The sequence below is a fragment of the Arvicanthis niloticus genome, chromosome 6 (genome assembly GCF_011762505.2).
Source record: "Arvicanthis niloticus isolate mArvNil1 chromosome 6, mArvNil1.pat.X, whole genome shotgun sequence".
Taxonomy (NCBI): domain Eukaryota; kingdom Metazoa; phylum Chordata; class Mammalia; order Rodentia; family Muridae; genus Arvicanthis; species Arvicanthis niloticus.
Window position 1 is genome coordinate 60,782,192 of NC_047663.1, and position 18,846 is coordinate 60,801,037.

Sequence of the window (18,846 nt, forward strand, 5' to 3'; positions counted from 1 at the left end):
GTATGAATCCCTTCCTGGTTTAAGAATCAGCAGAGGTTTTAAATTCCACCTGCCTGAGATAATTCCTACAATTAGGAACCCAAATGCCACCTTCTGAAAGAGTCTTTATTTTTACATCACTGAATTGCAAACCATCAGTAACTTTTTAATATGGACAATCATTTTTACCCACAGAATGTCTACAAGAATTATATCTTTAAAAAATACAACCAGTTTTTATATTTTAAAAATATCTGAACTCAAATAAATTAATATCTTAAAAAGTACACTCCTCATACTATTTATTTGGCATTTACTCTAAGCTTTTGTGCATGATGCCTATGGGACATGATCACGTCCGCAGTGCTCTGGTTCCAGTACTGTGACTGCAGCAGGGCTGGGACACATTTACAGACAGTGGGAACATGCAGTAATAAAATAGCTTCTCAGAAAACAAGTTCCTTACAGAGTATGTTGTTTACTGCAACTGCTGTGTTGTCCTGTCTGCAGCTCCAGCTGTCTGGCATAAGATAGTTTGGCCAAGGCTCCCTGAGAGCTGGTCCATTGTTGGTACTGTCGCCACAAGAGAAGACTGTGGTGTCAGTGTCATGTGGTGTGGTAGGATATTGGTCCCCTCCACTCTGTGGGGCTGCTGTGCTTCCTGCCTAGCTGAAGACAGCTGGCCCCAGTTAGGGCCCTGTGGGATGTTCTTTTTCTATTGCTACATCTCTACCCCGCCTCCTCCTTCCTTCCCAAAGCTTTAACAGAACCAGATCTTAGTGGGTCAAAGGCTCAGAGAAACAGTATGTTAAACTCAAAGGAAGCTTTGCTTTCTGAGCAAAAGAAAACTAATTCCCTCTCCTTTCTGCAGCATAAGAGTGAGTATGCCTCCCTTAAAGATTGCAGTTTGATCACAGTATTAGAGTGAAGCCAGAAAGCTGGCTTAATTGTTTCAAAGTACAAGCCAAGGCACTTTCTTAGGAGCTTTCTAGGGAAGTAAAAAGTAGCTCGGATGGCCTCACTGATGCATTATACATCACTGGGAAATGAACCATGGTGGTGGCACATTGGTCCAATATGCAACATTCAGGCTGGGGGAATGGCATGGCCTTAACATCGCAGACAGGTGGCCAAGATGCATACAAGATATTCTAGAAGCTATGCCTCCAGGACCATAGAGCTCAACTGCTGGCTTTAATAATTGGCAAAGGAGAGGGGAGATCTCCTGATCTTCCTAGGATTATGAAATGGGAACTAATTTAGATGAAGTTGAAACTGTTTATATTTTAAATATTGTACCTGATCAGGACAGACAGGTCCCAACCACAGTCCAGTTCCAAGTTGAAGAGCGACTTCAGCTACTACAGTAGCAATTGCTTGACAGTCAAGTTGAAACAAACGACTTAGCAGTTTTAGTGCCAGGGCTCAAAACGATAGGAATCAAGACGTAGTGAGGAGCTCTGTTATCTGTGAGGTGTCTTTAATAGTGTATTTTATTAAATTAGCCATGCTAGGAATGTAGCTCAGTTGGTATAGTGTCTGCCTAGTATGTATGAAGCCCTGGATTCAATCTGTAAAACTTACATGACAGACATACAATCTCAGCATGTGGAGGCAGGGGGATCAGAAGTTCAGAGTCATCCTTAGCTAGATACAGAATTCAAAGTTGGCTTGGGCTATATAAGACTCTGTCTCAAAAGAACAAAAAAGCTTACTAGCCTAGTACTTGAGAAACACTTCAAATGGAAACTTGTTTTTTGAGACAGAATATCATAAAGCCTTGGCTGGCTTGAAGTTCATGCAGATCAGGGTGGCCTTGAGGTTGCAGATATCTACTTGCCTCTTTTTAAGTGCTGGGATTAAAGGTGTGTGTCACTGTGCCCATGACCAACTGGACAGTTAAGGAGTTGAGTCCTGTTGCATAGGTCCCCACAACATCAAGGTGTACACATATACTATTTTTAGAAGATTCCAGTCCTCTAAAGCAAAGAAACAGAGAATTAACTGCCTCTGTCTAGACTCAGCTCCAAGGATTGATACTCTCTGAGAGGAAGCATGATTTCAGCATTAATTAATCCTTTTAAATCAACACAATAAAGTTTTAAAACCAAAGTCTAAACCTAGACACTGGTTCTGGTGGCTGTAATTCCAGCAGTTGGGTTGTCAAGGCAGAAGGGTCAAGAGTTCAGGGTTATGCTTAGCTACATACTAAATTTGAACCCAGCTTGGGTTATATGAGATCCTGTTTCAAAAAAAACAAAACCATAGATGTTTAACCCTTGTCAGTCTTGTGAGGAGCCACCACTCAAGAGAGGCGCCTGTTCTCCATTTCCATGGCTGCCACACAAAACTGTTCTGCCCACCAGTCTTGTCTCTGAGCCACCCTGTGGCTGAATACCAAGGAGATACTTGCATGTTTACACCTACTTTAGACCACTGAAGTGTGTGTGGTTTCAGTATCCAGAAGGCCAAGCATGGCTGCTGCCTTTCTGAGTACAGGGACACACAGTGTTCACCTTAGAGTCCCCATGTTAGGCAGTAGTACCAGCAACTGACCACCTCCCAGCCTGGCTGTTGAACTCTAGCACCCTTTCCTTGGAGGCCTGAGGAAATGGCACTTAGCCAACTAGTCAACGGTGGCATCTAGAACACTAAGAAGCAATAGCAGATGAGGGGACCCATGAGGAGAAACCACAGTGTCTGTAATGCATGTAACAGATACAAACTAGTGCAGGCAGTGCCATCTTTCTGGTTCTGTCACAGGCTCAGAAACAAAATCACATGTCCTCTAACATGAAAAGGGGACCGTGACCTGAAGCCATTGACCAGGACCAACAGACTGCAACTTTGTGTCAAAGACCTAGGCAAGGAATGTGACACAAGAGTGACATGCTGCAAGCCATCTGGTTACTTAGCTTCCACAGGTTCCTTCTGAGACCTCAGTGTGACCTGCTGACAGACCTGAGGGCAGGGACAAAGCATCTAACTGATGTATACACCGGGCTGCTAATCCAGGTCCAATTTACTGTAGCTTTTTGGAGCAAATTTAAAAGCAGTAGTAACAACCAGAGCTTCTCCTATTTAGGGAGAAAAGCTTTTCCAGATTGTGAGAAGCATTCCATGCACACAAGAGCAGCTGCAGCACAAATCCCAGGGAGGTCATGATGATGGCCACCAGGGGATCAGGTGGGGACTAAAAGGTGCCTTCCTCCCAGGTTCAAAGTTCCTTGAAAGGGAAAGGAACAACATGGGAATGATTGTGTACACCACCTCCCAGATGTGTCTATAAAGATAGCCACCCAGGAGCTAGTACAGGACATCCTTGCTCCTGTGTTTCATTCAGCACACCAGCTAGCCAGCCAGAACTTAGTTGTCATCAAGCCCACAAGCCCTCAGAAGGTAAGTATCTGCAAATCTTCCAAGGGAAGTCAGAGTTAATGTTCTGGCTGAGAGGAGCTAGTGGGCAGATCCTGCCAAGCACAGTGGTGATGGCCTTATGGTCTGCTCCATCTACAGCTCCCAAGGTACTGCTCAAACTGGCTGTAGCCATTTGGCATCTGTTTCACATCCAGGGCTAGTGACTACTGTCACAATGACCCCAGGACTTGATGAACACTTCCTTGATAGAGCAAATACAGGACAGAGGCTGCTTGTGGTCTGCAACCCTCATAGGCCAGATGTGTCTCTCCAACTGACCAGAGCACTGTTCCTTCGTGTCCTTGTTCAGGAGCTTCCCCAGGAAGCCAAGTAACGGGTCTTGGTAGAGGTAGATGGAGGCAACGGCTGTCCTGCGTCCTACCACATCTTCACAGTTCCTGGGCTGACTGTGCCCCTCGGATGGTAGTTGGGCTCTGGCTACTTCGCCTCATCTTTTTCAGTCCCACCGAGTCTGGAGGATTCTCTTCCTGCTCAGACTGCTGATCCTTGGAAAAGGAAGGACACTCCCTTCTTTGGGAGCTACTTCCCTGAGGAACCAAGAGAGCTGCTACTGGTTTTGCAGCTCCCTCTGAGGGCCAGGTTCTACCTCTGCTCAGCCCACAGCACACACTGCCCAGGGCTATGCTGGAACTGGAACTGCCACCTGTTTCATTCCCGCTGACACCAGAAGGCTCAACACTCCAGCTCAGGTAACCATTTAGTCACACCAACCCTTCTCCCTCCCCATACTCAGTCACAGGTCTTGGTCACAGTGGCTGGAACCCTTAGATTTTGTACAAAAAGCTGGGGACATAGTCAAACCTGAGCAGTGGGTGGGTGGTCCCAGGTGACTCCTGCATATAGTGCAATTTCAACAGCTCAGCCAGGTACTGCACCACTCTGATGTCCTCATTCACTAGTCCCAGGGTTAGCTTTAGGAAGCTGGTTTGTCTGCTGGCCACTGCTTCTTGTGTCTCCTCACTGTGGGCAGGCAGATGCAAGTGGTGACAAAAAGTATAGAGGAATGCCTTGGAGCAGAGCTGGGTGAGCATGCTCTGGACATGAAGATAGTATGTGCTGCCCCGCTTGATCTGAGTGCGATGGTCAGCCAGGCGGGGCACCAGTGTGCCCCTGTACAGGGGACAGCGTAGGGTCTTGCTGTCCAGGTCCAAGATGCTTGTATAGCGGCTGTAACGACTCAGGGTATGGAGGGTACCCACATTGGCAGGAGAGGCCACTCTGAAAAAGATAGGCCAAGGTCAGAAAAATAGGCAAGGGTTAGGAAAATGGGAGCAGCTGCTTAGGAGACGAAACTCACTATCCAATAACTCACACTCAACTGGCTCTACAGGAAGATCAAGTGCTTTGGTCTTAAGGGCACTTGACAGTGTAACTCCTGATGGTCTCTGACACATCTATTACTTGCCTAAATGGATGTTCCACATAGTGAGCCAAACTTCCAGTGGTGCTCTAGAACTATCTGGAATTCTTCACATCAGACTGAAGCACACTTGGGCTTCCCTCATCTCTGGGATCTTAGCTTGGTTAATCTTTTACCCTTTCTGAGCCTCATCTCCACTTCTTTCTGGGGTAACCAGAAGGACGAAATAAGTCACTTAAAGATGGGGCCTGGCCTGCAGTGGGGTATGGCTACCACTGTGCGCCCACACCCAGCCACTATGGTGACTGCTAACGAACTCTGTTCTAGAGGCCTTGAGTTGCATCTCCCTTGGTTTATGTCCCTACTGCCCAGCAGCGTGTGTTCCAAGGGGTGAAGTTGAACAGGCCAAGTGCTCAGCCTCCTGAGGCTGTTCCCTAAAATCCTCCCTCAAGTTTCTGAGTCCTAACTCAAAAAAACGCCTTACTTAGTTCCTCCTCTTTCCCTAGCTTTACTCTAGTGCTCCCCCCACCCACCCATCAGCTGGCTGCTTGCCCACCATGTGGCCGACCTTCATGTCTAGTTCAGAAAGCATAGTGCCCTGAGACTCCCTCTTAAATTCCCACCTTTGAATCTGTAATAAACTTCTAAAAACAACAGCCTTACTCAAGGGTAGGACTAGAGTAGATAGATCATTTGCACGCCATACACAGGCCCTGGTTTCCATTCCAGCAACACAAGAAAACAAAAAAGCTCTCCTTTAGAGCAGTCTTCCCAGCTGGACAGAGGTGGCACACACCTTTAGTCCCAGCATTTGGGAGGCAGAGGCAGGCAGATCTTTTTAGAGTTTGAGATAGCCTGGTCTATAGGCTGAGTTCCAGGGCAGCCAGGACTACACAGAGAAACCCTATCTCAAAAAACCAAACCAAACCAAAGACAAAAATAGCCACACACACACCCTCTCCAAAACAAACAAACAAACAAACAAACAAACAAAAAACAATCTTTCCACAAATGTAGCATTACCACACTGGTCTAGCAAATAGAACCAACAAGATTTTACATATTTAGGGCTTATGTCAGACATGATGCTATACAACAAGAAAAGCCACTGGAACCATATTTTTCCCTTCTTGTTACATTTAATAATGGTTAATTAAGCATCTACTACCTAACCAAGCTGAGACTATGATGAAGAATGTCCTAGAGTGTTATCCTAGAGTATTGTCTTGTGGGCAAATTGGACCTGAGTGGGACCTGGGGACTGTGAAAGGCCTGGAGACCATGGCAAGACCCATACAGGCCCTAGCCTCTGAACCAGTGACCATGGGAATACAGCACACCCCATGAACAAGGGAGAATTGGGGCCTCATGAACAGGTTAGTTCATGAGGTCAGTAAGAACTCTGAAGAGAGCGTCCTCTTCAGGACTACCCTCTTGCCACTCCTAGTGCCTCAATGGCCTTCCTTTACCACTCACCACACCCCAACCAAGGGCCTTGCAGACTCCACACCAGCTTCTCTATCACGTTTAATTTGCCTTTACTCCTACTGGGGGTCCCAGACAAACCCTGAGCTTAACAAGTGCAGCTCCTCTCCCTACTAGGCTCAGCCTTAGTTCCTAACCTGTCTGACCCTCCATCTCTGTTGTGATGTCCAGTCCAGGCCATTCCATGAAATTCAGCATCAGCACTTCTTTCCTCCCAGTGGTGGCAAGATGCTGGCTCTTCCCAAGTTCGTCTGCTTCTGTTTCCCACAAAATTCTTCCTCACTCAGGAAGCCAAATACACAACCAGGCTTTGTGCTCATTTCAGTGAACACAGTCTAGTCTTCCATACCTAGACTGCTGCCATCCAAACCAAGGAGGCTATAAGGATGAGGAGGTCACCCAGCTAGGACTCTGCCTAAGCCTATCACACTCTTGCTCCTATTAGAACTGGGTCCTGCTTACCCATCATTCCTGATCATTTCACTCCTGTTTATCAAGCCACATATTTCTCCCTGGCATTTTATTTAAAATAATGGCAGACTCACCATTGGCTGCTCCAACCCTGTTTCCAGGCAGAAGGCCTGTATAGGTGAAAAGAACCAAGGGCCAGTGAAGTTAGTGGTTCAACGTGAGATCCTTTAAAACCTTTATTTGAACAGTTCCAGATGAAGCCAAGACTTGAAGACCTAGATGAACGCAGCTCACAGAAATAGCCCTGCTGTTGCTCACAACTCTGGACAAGAGAACCGCTAAACAAAAGCACCTCTCTCAATCGCTTTTTAAAGCCTCTGTCTTGCTAATGCAGCCTAGACTGGCCTCGACACAGCAAATCAATTCTAAGGCCACGTTCTGTTCTAAAATAACACACTCCCAATCTGGGCCCTTCTATAGCTCTATAAGGTGAGCACAGGAGTCCCCTGCACAAGAGAGGTACCCAACAAATCCACCACAGTGAGGGTGGCAGCACCCATGACCCAACCCCCTGCAGCTCCCTCTGCAACCACCACACCTTTAATGGTTTTCACCTCACTTCCCCAGGGCTTCTCTGGATTAGCTGTGACCTACCCATCCATTGCCATGCCACTTCTGGCTCATTGACCCCCAGTAAGTCATCCTTTGGGGGTACAAGCACTGCATAGGCACTGACATTTGTGCAGGAACGTTCCTAGCATTTGCACCTCCTCAGTAGGATACTCACATTGTATCTCATATGCTAGCAGACACTTCACCACTTGCAATTCTATGTAGTGGCTCAACTGTCATTTTGAGGGCACCTTCCTGAAATCTGTGGCCCTTTTTTGCCTCCTTCATTTAAAGAGGGTGCACACTTGTACAGACCATAAATCAGACTTGCCATTTGTCTGCAGTGAAGAAAATAGCCTCAGAGAGGTTAAGCTGGTGACACAGTGACAGGATGGAGGCCAGAGTCAACATGGCTGGGTTACCTTGTAATTCAGGCACTGGGCAGTGACCATGCAATGACCAATGTAAATGGTCTATTCAATAAGTCAACTTTATTTTCCTATTTTCTTGGAATACAGGAATGACCTGCCTAAATATCTATGTGAATGTGTCTTGGCAGGGTAGCACTATAACTCTGAAGGGATTTCAAACAGGGGAAGGGCAAGCTCTTATGACTCCTCACTTTCAGAGCAAGTAGGACAGCAGAGTACAAGTTATTGGAGTTCTATATCTTCCACAGTGATAGCCACAATCCTTTACAACATTGTGACCTGGAGTCAGAACACAAGATCTCTGAGTCCAGTCATTCTCTGACTTCACTGGACCAAGACTGCAGTTCTTACCCCAGACAAGTGGAATCAGAATCTGACTGGGAATTCATGATTTAAAAAACTCTCCCAGGGAATGTAGATACAAGAAGTAGTGTGTCTGCCTAGCATGCACAGGACCTGGGTTCTATCACTAGCACCACACACATATAAAAGGAAATTAATTCTCCCAAACAGTTCTGATATGGAAGTGGGGAGGAGCCAAGATTGGCAATCACTTGGCAACTGTGAACCCCCTGGCCCATGACAGAGAAGGCAACAGGATGAAGAGTGATTTGCCAAAGGTAAGAACCGTGAGTAGGGTTAGCCACTGTCTAGGAAGCAAGCTTTCCTTTTTAAGGTCCACAGATCCTAAACTTGCTTCATCCCGTAATGTTTAGAGCTTTTCCCCACCACCTGGAACCAGTTACCTTTGTAGGCCAATAAGTTTCCACTTCTGAAAATCCATAATATGCAAAGGGGAGGAAATCCAGTGCTTCACCGGCTTGGCATAGCAGCCATAGTTGGGAACAAAGATGGACAGTGCAGTTACCAGCTTCCTGACTATGGTTTCATCTTCACCTAGGACCACAAGTGTCCTCCCACTGAGCAGAGAGTAGATGGCTGGGTGGGCAAAAGGGTACTGGCGGATGAATTTTAAGGCATTCTGGCCAGCCCTCTTTTTGTGCCTCTCAGAGGATAGGCCAGCAGGAGGTGCGGAGGGGGTTCTATCCGAGCTGGTGGAGGCCACACTGCCCATGTAGCTAGTGGTATCCGAGTAGTTATCCAGGCTCATCTTACTAACATCTCGGCTAGCCAGAAGGCAGCTTGGATCCAGCTCATAAGCTGGGAACATTTCGCAATTGTTATCTCGGGGAGAAGGGTCTGTGTTTTCCATCCCGAAGTCCACGTGGAGCCCCTGGTCCTTCTGCATGTAGCGCTGTGGGGGAATGCTCACCACACCATCCTCATCAGAAAGAGTGTAGGCTGGGGTTGGGAGAGGCAACAATTGACCTTCACTCTCCTTTCCAGTACAGCAGCTGGAGTCTATTTGGGATGGGATATTTTCCAAGTTGCTCTCCTGAGTCTCATCCAGTTCTGGTGAGCTGGCACTTGCCCGGAAATGGATGGCCCCCTCATTATCTGCACAGGCTTCTTCTTCATTAATGGCACTTGGGTAGCTGGCCTTAAAGTCGTCAGGAATGAGGGCCTCAGAAGGGCAGGTGCTTAAGACTTCAATGCTATCCTCACTGATTGTCCTGTGGCTGACTGCTTTGCTACGAACTACATGGGGGCTCAATGGCACGGTGAGGCTGGCCTGGCTGTCAGATTTCGACAACACAGAAGCTGACTTCTCGGTGCCCAGAACCTCAATGCTTTCCCCACTACTGATGCTCCCTTTCATATCCATATCCAGGTAGTCCAGGTTTTCTTGGGGGTCAAAACTGCTTGACTCTGTTGCCTCCACTCCCTTGTACTCTTCCTCTCCAACTTCCTGCTCCATCTTGATCAATACAGACTCCACACTGGACTTGTAAGAGCCAACACTAATTAACACTTTAGGAATGGGGCATTCTTCTACAGGCTTGGAAGGCAGGCTGTCCTGACTGTGCTGAGAGGGCACATTCTCTTGCTTCTCCATCCTGTCATCAATCTCTACAAAATCTTCAAAGAGGAAATTTGTTATGGGCTGTTGTTTTCGAAGTGCTCTGTCAATCTGACTGGTCAGGAGGTAGCACAGGTCTCCTCTGAACATGTGTTCAATGTGGCTCAGCTGGGCCAGGGTCTGAGTGAAATACTCAGTGTCACAGAGTTCCTCCAAGGTCTTCAGCTTCTTGTCAAAACACTTGGTGGACTTTGCTTTGATGAGTTTGGGGGTGTAAGCCGGCCTGCAGGTATAAAGGTCTGCATTAGCTGACTCCTCAGGATTAGAGGTAGTGGATACCTGGTCAGCCTGATCTTGGGTATGCTCTGTATCACCAGGATGCAAATCAGGTATCTTCATCTTCTGACGAGGGTATGAGCGGATCTGCCTCAGTAAATCTTGATGTTCAATGATGGACTTCTCCACATTGGCCAGTTCATTGGCTTTCTCGATTGCCTGAGAAGAATAAAAACCCTTGTCATTGGCTTTCTTCTGGATTTCAGTTTCTGTGTGTAGCACTGTCCTCGTATAATCCAAGTCTTTTAGCTTTTTCTCAAGTTCCCCAGCAAATGCCTTCCTGTTACCCATCTTCAAGCATTCAGATGCTTTGGAAAATTCAGCTGAGAGCTCTTGGAATTGTTGCATGATTTTATGCTGGTCTGCAGAGATATAAGCCATACAAAAGGGCCTCACAAAGCCCCTGGCTTCCAGGTCATACAAGGTAAGGTGGTGCACATATGCAAAGGCCCCTTCCTTAGAGTCTCCCAGTACCACTTTAGAGTCCTCCACAAAGTTCAACTTGGGGTAGGCAGAACCAGGAGGATGGCCTACGAATGAAGCCTGGTAATCCACTGACATGATGCGCAAGGAGAAGTAATTGAGATCAAAAGTGCCAAAAACTTTGGTGTCATTGGGGATGGTGAGCAAGGGCTGGGGTCCCACCTGCTCAGAGAACTCGGAAATAAGGATGAAGTCCCTGGAGAACTTGGCTCCAGACAGTTTAGACCAGGGATTAGCCCCCTGGCTGGCATAAGGAAACAGAGGAACTGAGTACTCCTCAGGCAAGGCAGGCTCATTGTAAGGTTCTTCCTCGTATTCGTCTTCCTTGGTGAAGGCCACCACATCAGGGGCGCTGATCATATTTCCTGAAATATGGAGAGCACATTGAGAGGAAATGAAAATAGTGCAGGGTTAGTCGGCGGGGCAGTCGGGCCTCTGGATGAGAAAGCGAAGTTCTTGCGGCCTTTTTTGCACTTCCGGGGATCCTAAACTGCCCTCTCACACAACGATGATCTCGAATTCCCGCAGACTCTCGAGGTTTGGAACCTGTGATGCCCTGGGAAGCTTCATGAACTCCGAAGCTGCAGGTCCAGATGACGGAGGCTGGCCATTCTCCAGCGTATTCTCCAGCGTTTTCCCCGGCCGGCGCAAGGTTTCTGAACCGAGGTCACCAGCACTCCCCGCAACCTACCGGCGACATCAATAGCCCCAGCTCTGATCAGGTCATTAATTCTCGCCACGGGCTACCGCAGAATCAGTCAAATGAACCGCCCCACGACCTAAGAGCAGAAACTGTCGCGGATCCTAGGACGGTTCTGTCCCAGGGACGCTACCGCGGCACCGCCATCTTGGTATCACATGACTCCCGAGCATCAGCGTCGCGTGACCCGGAAACGCCCACACAAACTTCCAAGTAAGTGGCACCTTTCAAGAGGCCCCGCCAATCAGTCCTTCCAGAGGACAAGTCCCGTTAACTAACCACTGTCATAAAAAAATTTTTTTAAAAAAAGGGAAAGTAGACTATAGTGGGTTGGAAGGGAGAAACGGTGTTGAATGAACGTGCCGGGGCATGAGGCATTCTGGGAGTTGTAGTTCAAGGTTGCTCTGTGGCACAGTTGGCGGAAGTTGTCTGTGAGCGCGAGTTTAAGCGGGACTCGGACGTGTTCTGATCGAGGAGGCAGTTGCCTGGAAAAAGTGCATTATTAAGGTGGCTCTTAGAGTGCCTCGTGGCTTTTCCTCTGAGTTCTCCAACATGCACGGGCACCCGTGGAGTTGCTGCTGGCGCAAGACCTAGGGAATGATCTTCCCGGTCACCCTCTTAGCGTTTCAGTGGCAGCGAAGGCCTGGAGGCCGTGCCCTGTCCCGCGCTGCCATGGAAGTGGTCTTCCGAGGAGTGCGAAAAGTTCTCTGCGTGGCGGAGAAAAACGACGCTGCCAAGGGAATCGCCGACTTGCTGTCCAACGGTCGTATGAGGCGGGTAAGAAGCATTTCAGTACTGCTTCCTTTTTTCTTTTTTTTTCTTTTTCTTTTTTTTTTTTTTTTTTCGAGACAGGGTTTCTCTGTGTAGCCCTGGCTGTCCTGGAACTCACTCTGTAGACCAGGCTGGCCTCGAAGTCAGAAATCCACCTGCCTCTGCCTCCCAAGTGCTGGGATCAAAGGCGTGTGCCACCACTGCCCGGCTCTGTACTGCTTCCTTGAGGAACGCCCACAAAGTCTAACGGCGCGTTGGGTATCCTAAACCCTGGCGAAAGCGACTCCGCCTATTTTGCGAGCGGGCCCCTCCTGGCTGCCCTCAATCCTTAGGCTCTCTCTACCCTTCAGGCCTCTTGCAAATGTAAACCCTTTGACGCATTTGATAGATCGTTGCTCATCGTATCTGTCTGGTCGTCTCAAATACCAGTAGAGGATTGGTCTCCCTTGTTTGAGTCTGGAGCGCTTGTGAAAAAACATGTATTTTAAAATTCTTCCTTGGTGAATCACAAGTTCAGTAGTATTGGAAACCAGTAACCAATTTGTTAAACTTGGCGTTCAAGCCTTACTTATCAAATCCTGTCCCTGCCTTCTGCAGTCCCTGTGACTTTACTGTCTCTGGTGGCACCTTAGGGGTTAACACTTAGCTTTGGGAACTAGAGAAGTCAATTACTACTCCTATAGGCTGGTTCTAAGATATAGGATAGATAGAATTGTCTCCTGACAAAGGAAAAAGAGAAGATGAGAGGGGTAAACCTCAAGAACTGTTGCCTTACCCCTTTGCCTGAGGTCTTCCTATGAGCCCGTCCCTTTTCTTTGCAAATAGTTGGATCCCCAGAGCTCTGCCTCCAGTTTTGAAATACCGGGAAGGGGCAGCCAAGGTTAGGTAGACACTGCCCCCTAACTTCACCTCCTTAAAATGTCTTTGAGTAATAATTTTTTCTTTTCTATTTTGGAGACAGGATCTCACTATGTAGCCCTGCCTGCCCTGGAACTTGCTAAGTAGATCAGGATGGCCTTGAATAAAGGAGATCTATTTGCCTCTGCCTTCTAAGTACTGAGGTTACAGGCTGACATCCAGCCCAACTACTGCTTAAATGTCTTTTTTTTTTTTTTTTTTAAATGTCTATGGGCGTTTTTCCTACATGTATGCCTGTGTATCACACACATGCCCACCAAGGACAGAATGGGTATTAGATCACCTAGAACTAGAGGTACAAATGGTTGTGGGCCACCATGTGGGATATGGGAATCAATCCTAAGTACTCTGAAAGAGCAGCAAGTCCTGTTAACCATTGAGTCATCACTCTAGCCCCTTAAAGGAGTCCCGTCCCCCCCCCCCATATACACACACTAGACCAGGGATTCTTCTCTGTCTGTCTGTCTGTCTGTCTGTCTGTCTCTCTCTCTCTCTCTCTCTCTCTCTCTCTCTCTCTCTTTTTCTCTCTCTCTGGTTGGTTGGTTGGTTGGTTTTAGGAGACAGGGTTCCTTTGTGGTATAGTCTTGTCTGTCCTGGAACTCACTATGAAGACCACGCAAGGGATTCTTAATACTGTACCATCATGGGACTTAGAAGACATCTACTATAACCAGAATGCCAAAGCTGGAATAAAAGAGATTATTGCTGCTTTGTCAATACCAATGAACAGGTAGGAATTGGATCTTTAAAACAGTATTTTATTCAGAAAGCTGGCAATCCTAGAAGATAGTCTTCCATCTCGTCTCCAGCTAGCAAGTTATATAGAGACAATGGGGTTGAGGTAATGAAATGAAAGGCAGTCAATCACTTTGGAGTTCAGTCTTGTCCCCTGGTCAGCCATATTTTGAGACTTGTGTTGTTCTGTAAGTATAAGTAAGAATTAGGTTTGTAGGAAGAAGTAACAGACGAGAAACTAAACGACCTCAAGCAGCTTAAAGCAATTGATTGATAGTTAATGCCAGAGAAGTGGCGTTTGTAGTTCTGACTATGACATGGCCAGGGCATAGTACCTCAGCACTCGGTGATCAGGGTCCAAGAGAATACACATTACTTACTTTAGGCTGGGATTTTTGTCGCTAAAGATAGGGAGTAGGGAGAGAGATTTGTTTGGGGCAAAATGAGGAAGTTAGCTGTTTTCCTTAGATAAGCTGTTTTGTCAGATTGCCAGGTCTGTTGTCTCTGCCACCTCTGAATGTCTGGAGTTGCGCCTGCTGCCTTCTGCAATCTTTAAATAGTTACTTCTTAGAACTTTGAGCTCAGTTCCAGGACCTTGGCTTTTGGGGAGATTCATGTTTCAATTTGGAGGAAATGTCTCACAAGCTTAAGTGTGATAAAGTATGGGTTGTATGACCATATTAGTATCTAGTTCCAGAAGGCAACTTTTGTCTCTTGGAAAGAGCAAGCACCATTGTTAATTCTGTTGTGCCCACCACAGTTATCTGCTCTGCTGTTACTATTGTTGTTAGTAGGGAATTGGGTTTTTTAGTTAGAATCTCATTCATGTAGCTGAGGCTGACATAAAGTTGCTAGGTAGTGGAGGCTGGCCGTAAACTTTTTTTTTCTTTCTCTCTTTAAACTGGAGTAATCAATTTGTCTTATTTTTGTTTTTGTGTATGTGGTGTGTGTGTATTTGTAGGTGTGTGTGCACGAGTGTGCAAGCACATGCCACATGCTTGCTTGTGCCCTTGAAGGCCAGAAAAGGGCACTGGGGCCTCTGCAGTTATAGGCAGGGATGGGCCCCTTTATGTGGGTGCTCTTCTGGAGGAGCAGCAAGTGCTCTTAAGAACTGAGCCATTGCTATATCTCTAACCATATTTTACCAAACTTAAGATGATTGTGAGATATTTCCTCCAAACTGAAACATGAATTCTGACACCTGCCCCCAAAAGAAAAAAAGCTAGTCTTGAAGCTGAGCTCAGTGCTGCCCAGTGTTCCAGGAAGTAGCTGTTTAGGAATTGCAGAGGTTTGCCTGTTCTAAACATTTTATATAAGTAAAAGGCATGGCCTTCTGTGTGGGATTATTTCATTTAACATGGCCTTTGTAAAATGTATCCACATTGTAGCACCTGTTAGTACTTTGTCCCTTTTCATGAATTGAACATTTTAATGGCTTGATGTGTCACATTGTGTTTATCAGTTGGTAGGCATTTGAGTTGTTTTCCCCTTTCGTTTATTATAATTAGGACTGGCTGCAAACTTATTTGCAAGTGTCTGTTTGAATACCTGTTACAGTTATGCTAGTCCAATGAGTGGAATTGCTGAGATATGTAGTAACTATCTTTAACTTTTTCAGGAATCACCCAAACAGTTTCCCACATGCTTTAGAGACACTTGCTTTCCAGGTTGTTTTTACTTTATCACCATCCTAGCAGGTGTGAGAAGATACTGTGGTTTTTAATTTACATTTTCATAAAGGCTTATTGACCAATGATACTGAGTTACTTTTCATTTAGTTGTTGGCCTTTTGGTTATCTTTTTTGGAGAAATTTGACTGTACAACCAACGCCAAGCCTTGCATAGGCTAGGCAACTGCTCTACTGCTGAGCTATATCCTACCTCAATTTTAACATCAGTGTCAAATCTTGTGTCAGAAAAATGTATGCAGATACTTTTTTTTTGAGAGTCTTATAGTATAAATTTTTATTCATTCATGTATTGTGTCTGTGGCTGTGTGGATGCACTTATGCCACAGCATGTGTATAGAGGGCAGAGGAACACTTGTGTGAGTCAGTTCTCTCCTTTACCATGAGGTTTTCAGGAATCGAACTCAGATTTTCAAGATTTTCAAGCTTGGCAGCAATCACCCTTACCTTCAGAACCATCTTGCTGGCCCAAAGTTTTAGTTGTCTTTCATCTACTTTTAAATATATATATATATTTATTTTTGTATTATGTGCATTTGGGTGTTTTGCCTGCATGGTTGAATCCCCTGTGGAACTGGAGCCACAGACAGTTGTGAACTGCCATGTGGGTGCTGGGAATTAGCCTGGGTTCTTTGGAAAAGCAGACAATATTCGTAATCATTGTCTGTCCAGCCCCTTGGCCCACTTTCATTTGTTTGTTTATTTATTTAATGTGAGTGCTCTGTATGTACACCTACGTGCCAGAAGAGGGCATCCGATCCCTTTATAGATGATCATCATGTGGGTGCTGGAAATTAAACTCAGGACCTCTGGAAGAGCAGCCACTGCTCTTAACCACTGAGCCATCTCACCAGCCCTTGATCCACTTTTTTAGTTCATATTTCCTTATTGTGTTAGATCTGCCCCACCTCATTATTTTGGTATATGGAGATCTATTAGCCCTGCATCATTTCTTGAAGTCTGTCTGTTGAATGGACTTGGTACCCCTCTTAAAGATCAGTTACAAAGAAAAAAACCTGTCATCCCAGCATACAGAAAACTGATCAGGAAAACAAGTTTGAGGGCAACTTGGGCTATATAGTGAGACCCTATTTCAAAAAACACAGAATGAGGGGCTGGAGAGATGGCTCAGTGGTTAAGAGTACTGGCTGCTCCTGCAGAGGACCTGAATTCTGTTCACAGCACCTATGTCAGATAGCTCACAACCACCTATAACTCCAGCTCCACGGGATCTGGTACCCTCTTCTAGCCTCTGTGGGTACCTGTACATATGTGGTACACATATATACACATTGGTTTTTTAATTTAAACTTAGGGAAAAACATCAACCACAAAATAAATGGGTTAGGGAGGCTGTCAGTAAAATACTTGCTGTACAAGCATGAGGACAGGAGTTCAATCACAAGCACCACACAGAAAGCTGGGCTTGGTGATGTGCAGCCTGTAACCCTCACACTGTGAAGGCAGAGGCAGGAGGATCCCTGGGACTTGCTATCCATCCCTTCTGGCTGAATTGGCAAGCTCAGGCTCAGTGAGAAATCCCTGCTTAAACAGATGAGGTAGAGAGCCATGAGGAAGATACCTGACATCTTACCTCTGCCCTTTACACAAAATGTGGAAGGTTTCAGCCAACACAGCAGGTTCTACCATTCAGCTATACTCTTAATACTCATGATCACTACAGGTCTTTTGTTTGTTTGTTTGTTTGTTTGTTTGTTTGTAATTAAATCTGATGGTCTTAGTTATTGTAGTTTTATAGTGAGTCTTAAATTTTAGAAGATTGAGTCCTCCAGCTTTGTTTTTTCAGGATTGTTTTGGTCTTACAGAATCACTGCAGTTGCATGTGAATTTTACAATCAGCTTTTCATTTTGCACAAAAAGGCTATTAGGTTTTCATAAAAAGGCCAATGAAATAGCTATATTGATAAAATTTTTAAATTGTTTTCATTGGAATTTGTTTCTATTGTTGTGGAGATATAAAAATGTCAACTTGACATAGTCTGGACTCACCAGGGAAGAACGTGTCCATAAGAGATTGGCTAGATTAGGTTTTCCTGGGGAAATATCTGTAGGGGTTTATCTTGGTTATGCTAATAAAGGTAGAAACTCTTCCCTAGACAGAGCAGAGACCCTGGAGTGTGTAACAGTGATGAAGACAAGCTGTACACGGGCATGCATACATTATTAGTTCATTGCTCTCTGCTTTCAACTGGTTGTAACACGACCATTTCTCTCCCAAAGTTCTGCTGCTGTGATTTCCCTGCCAGGATGGACTGTAACCTGGAGTTGTGAGCCAAATAAATCCTTCTCCTTTAAGTTGCTTTTGTTACAGCAGCAGGAAGCGAAACTAAAACCCAGTGTCTCACTCTGTAGCTCAGGCTGGGCTGATACTTGCAGTGATCCACCTGCTTCAGCCTCCTGAGCTGCTGAGATTAAATGTGTGCTTTCTTTTTTATTTATTTAAACTTTTATTTATTGAGAAGAGGGGAGGAATGTTGAAATTGAACCAAGATCTGAAATCCTGAATCTGGACAGCATTTTCATTATCAGGAAGAAAATCACTAGTGAGAAATGGTTGTCCAAATAACATCTCATGCAGTCTTAAACTAATCTCTAGGGAGTGTGAGCCCTTAGACAGTTGAAAAAAACTTAACAGTTATTTTAATCTTTGGTTACATTTTCTAGTTGGGCTGACAAGACACAGCCTAGAATTACCTGTGAATGAATGAATGAATGAATGAGTGTGTGTGTGTGTGTGTGTGTGTGTGTGTGTGTGTGTGTGTGTTGGGGTGTCTTAACTGGGGGATTGCCCAGCTTAGATTGGTCTATGGATATGCCTGTGGGAGATTGTCTTGTTTATTGATGTAGGAGGGCCCAGTCTCTAGTGGGTGGCACCATTGTCTGGAGAGGTGGTCCTGGGCTGTATAAAAAACGTAGCTAAGCATGAGCCAGCAAGCAGTGTCCCTCCCTGGTTTCTGTTTTGAGTTCCTGCTCTGACTTCCCTCAGTTGTGGATTGTAATCACCATTTCCTCCCCTTGCTTTTGGTAAGAATGCTTTATCACAGCAACAAACAGGGGAATAGAACAGGGGGTGTTGGCCAAACCACACTATTTTCAAGTCAGGTGTGGTGGCATATGACTTTAATCCCAGTATGCAGGAGGCAGAAGCAGGTGGATCTTTGTGAGTTCCAGGCTAGTCTGGTCTACAGAGTGAGTTTTAGGACAGCCAGAGCTACATAAAGAAACCCTGTCTCAAAGAACAGAGGAAGAAGGAAATTTAATATTTTATATTATTTCTAAATCTCATCCTCTATATACTGTATATAACTAAGGCCTTTTCTGACTTGTTAAGGTTTCCTTGCTTTGTCTTAATCTTTCCCATCGTTTAAATAATTAGCTATCTTAACATAGGGCAAAATCTTATATAGAAATCCTTTTCGACTAAAATATCTTTTTTTTATAAATTTTTAGTTTTTTTTTTAAACTCATACTTGGTGGGTTTTTTATTTTTTTATTATTTTATATACTTTGGTGTTCTGCTTGCATGTATGTCTGTGTGAGGGTGTCAGATCCCCTAG

The 18,846-nt window shown here is 45.5% G+C and overlaps 2 protein-coding genes across 3 annotated transcripts in view; one reads left to right on the top strand and one right to left on the bottom strand.

Annotated features, from left to right (window-relative positions):
- Positions 1-87: 87 nt before the first annotated feature.
- Smcr8 (SMCR8-C9orf72 complex subunit) lies at positions 88-11,222 on the bottom strand. The gene is made up of 2 exons (XM_034505258.2): positions 8,463-11,222; positions 88-4,635 (listed from the first exon to the last, which is right to left on the bottom strand). The coding sequence occupies exons 1-2, from the start codon at positions 10,814-10,816 to the stop codon at positions 4,182-4,184; spliced, it is 2,808 nt and encodes a 935-aa protein (XP_034361149.1). The 5' UTR covers positions 10,817-11,222; the 3' UTR covers positions 88-4,181.
- A 6-nt stretch (positions 11,223-11,228) lies between these two features.
- Positions 11,229-18,846, top strand: part of Top3a (DNA topoisomerase III alpha) — a 38,477-nt gene continuing 30,859 nt past the window's right edge. The window contains exons 1-2 of one of the 2 annotated variants that reach the window (XM_076936708.1): positions 11,229-11,369; positions 11,779-11,933. In XM_076936708.1, coding sequence (XP_076792823.1) covers positions 11,315-11,369; positions 11,779-11,933 — 210 coding nt within the window. In that variant the 5' untranslated portion in view covers positions 11,229-11,314. Of the gene's footprint in view, positions 11,370-11,587; positions 11,934-18,846 lie in introns of those variants that run through there. The other variant, XM_034505256.2, reaches the window with a different exon arrangement.

Excerpts from the sequence above, each read along its gene's own strand:
- Smcr8 (XM_034505258.2), bottom strand. The coding sequence starts at position 10,816 with ATGATCAGCGCCCCTGATGTGGTGGCCTTCACCAAGGAAGACGAATAC. Across the intron at positions 4,636-8,462 it reads AAACTTATTGGCCTACAAAG|AGTGGCCTCTCCTGCCAATG; the intron begins GTAACTGGTTCC and ends TATCTTTTTCAG.